This window comes from Octopus bimaculoides, chromosome 3 (assembly GCF_001194135.2).
Source record: "Octopus bimaculoides isolate UCB-OBI-ISO-001 chromosome 3, ASM119413v2, whole genome shotgun sequence".
NCBI classification, from domain to species: Eukaryota; Metazoa; Mollusca; class Cephalopoda; order Octopoda; family Octopodidae; genus Octopus; species Octopus bimaculoides.
Genome location: NC_068983.1, coordinates 123,166,154 through 123,166,912, shown reverse-complemented (window position 1 = coordinate 123,166,912; position 759 = coordinate 123,166,154). Strand labels below are relative to the sequence as shown.

Genomic DNA, 759 nt, shown 5'->3' with positions numbered 1-759 from the left:
ATGAGAACGGATAAGATAAACCGTGAAAGTGTCTAAGTTTTTTTTTTTAATCTCGAAATCTTTCCTTTGCACTATAACAATTTCATTGTCTCTTCTACGGCTCAACGGGTTACGATATTTACCTAACTGACAATTCCCTGACTTAAACATGACTTACCGTTTCCGTCCATGAACATCTCAAAGAAACTGTGGAAGTTCCCATCATACTGAATTAAGTCAATACTCCACATATGTCTGTAATAGGAAACTACCACAGACTTAGGGTTACGCGCGATGAAAATGATTTTGTTATTCTTAAGTAATACTTCAGGCAGAAAGTTAGGGTGTAAGTGTGTGTTGAGCACCCTTGGAGATGGTTTTGAATCCAGTTGATCTTTAAGCATGAAGTCTATCATATTTTCTTCTTTAATACTGGGAATTCTTTCAGCTTTTCCATTGACGATCATACTCGTTACCTCCCAGATCCAGTGGGTTCCTGTTATTAAAATAATAATAATAATAATAATAATAATAATAATAATAATAATAATAATAATAATAATAATAATGATAACAATAATAATAATAGGACCTCTGCAGATGTGTGGGAAGAGGGTTGAAAGGGTGACTCACATTGTTAGTGCTTGTGAAATTCTTGTGCAGAAAGAGTACAAGCGTAGACATGACAAAGTAGCCCACAACCTCCACTGGCTACTATACCGCAAGTATGGATATGAGGTTAAGGGTGCTTGGTACCAACATACACCGGGAAAGGTGATG

At 36.0% G+C, this 759-nt stretch overlaps 1 protein-coding gene across 1 annotated transcript in view; it reads right to left on the bottom strand.

Moving 5' to 3' along the window:
• Window positions 1–493, bottom strand: part of LOC106879495 (sulfotransferase 1E1) — a 5,750-nt gene extending 5,257 nt beyond the window's left edge. Inside the window, exon 1 of the mRNA XM_014929100.2 lies at window positions 158–493. Coding sequence (XP_014784586.2) covers window positions 158–446 — 289 coding nt within the window. The 5' untranslated portion in view covers window positions 447–493. The remainder of the gene's footprint in view (window positions 1–157) is intronic.
• Between the last annotated feature and the right edge of the window lie 266 nt (window positions 494–759).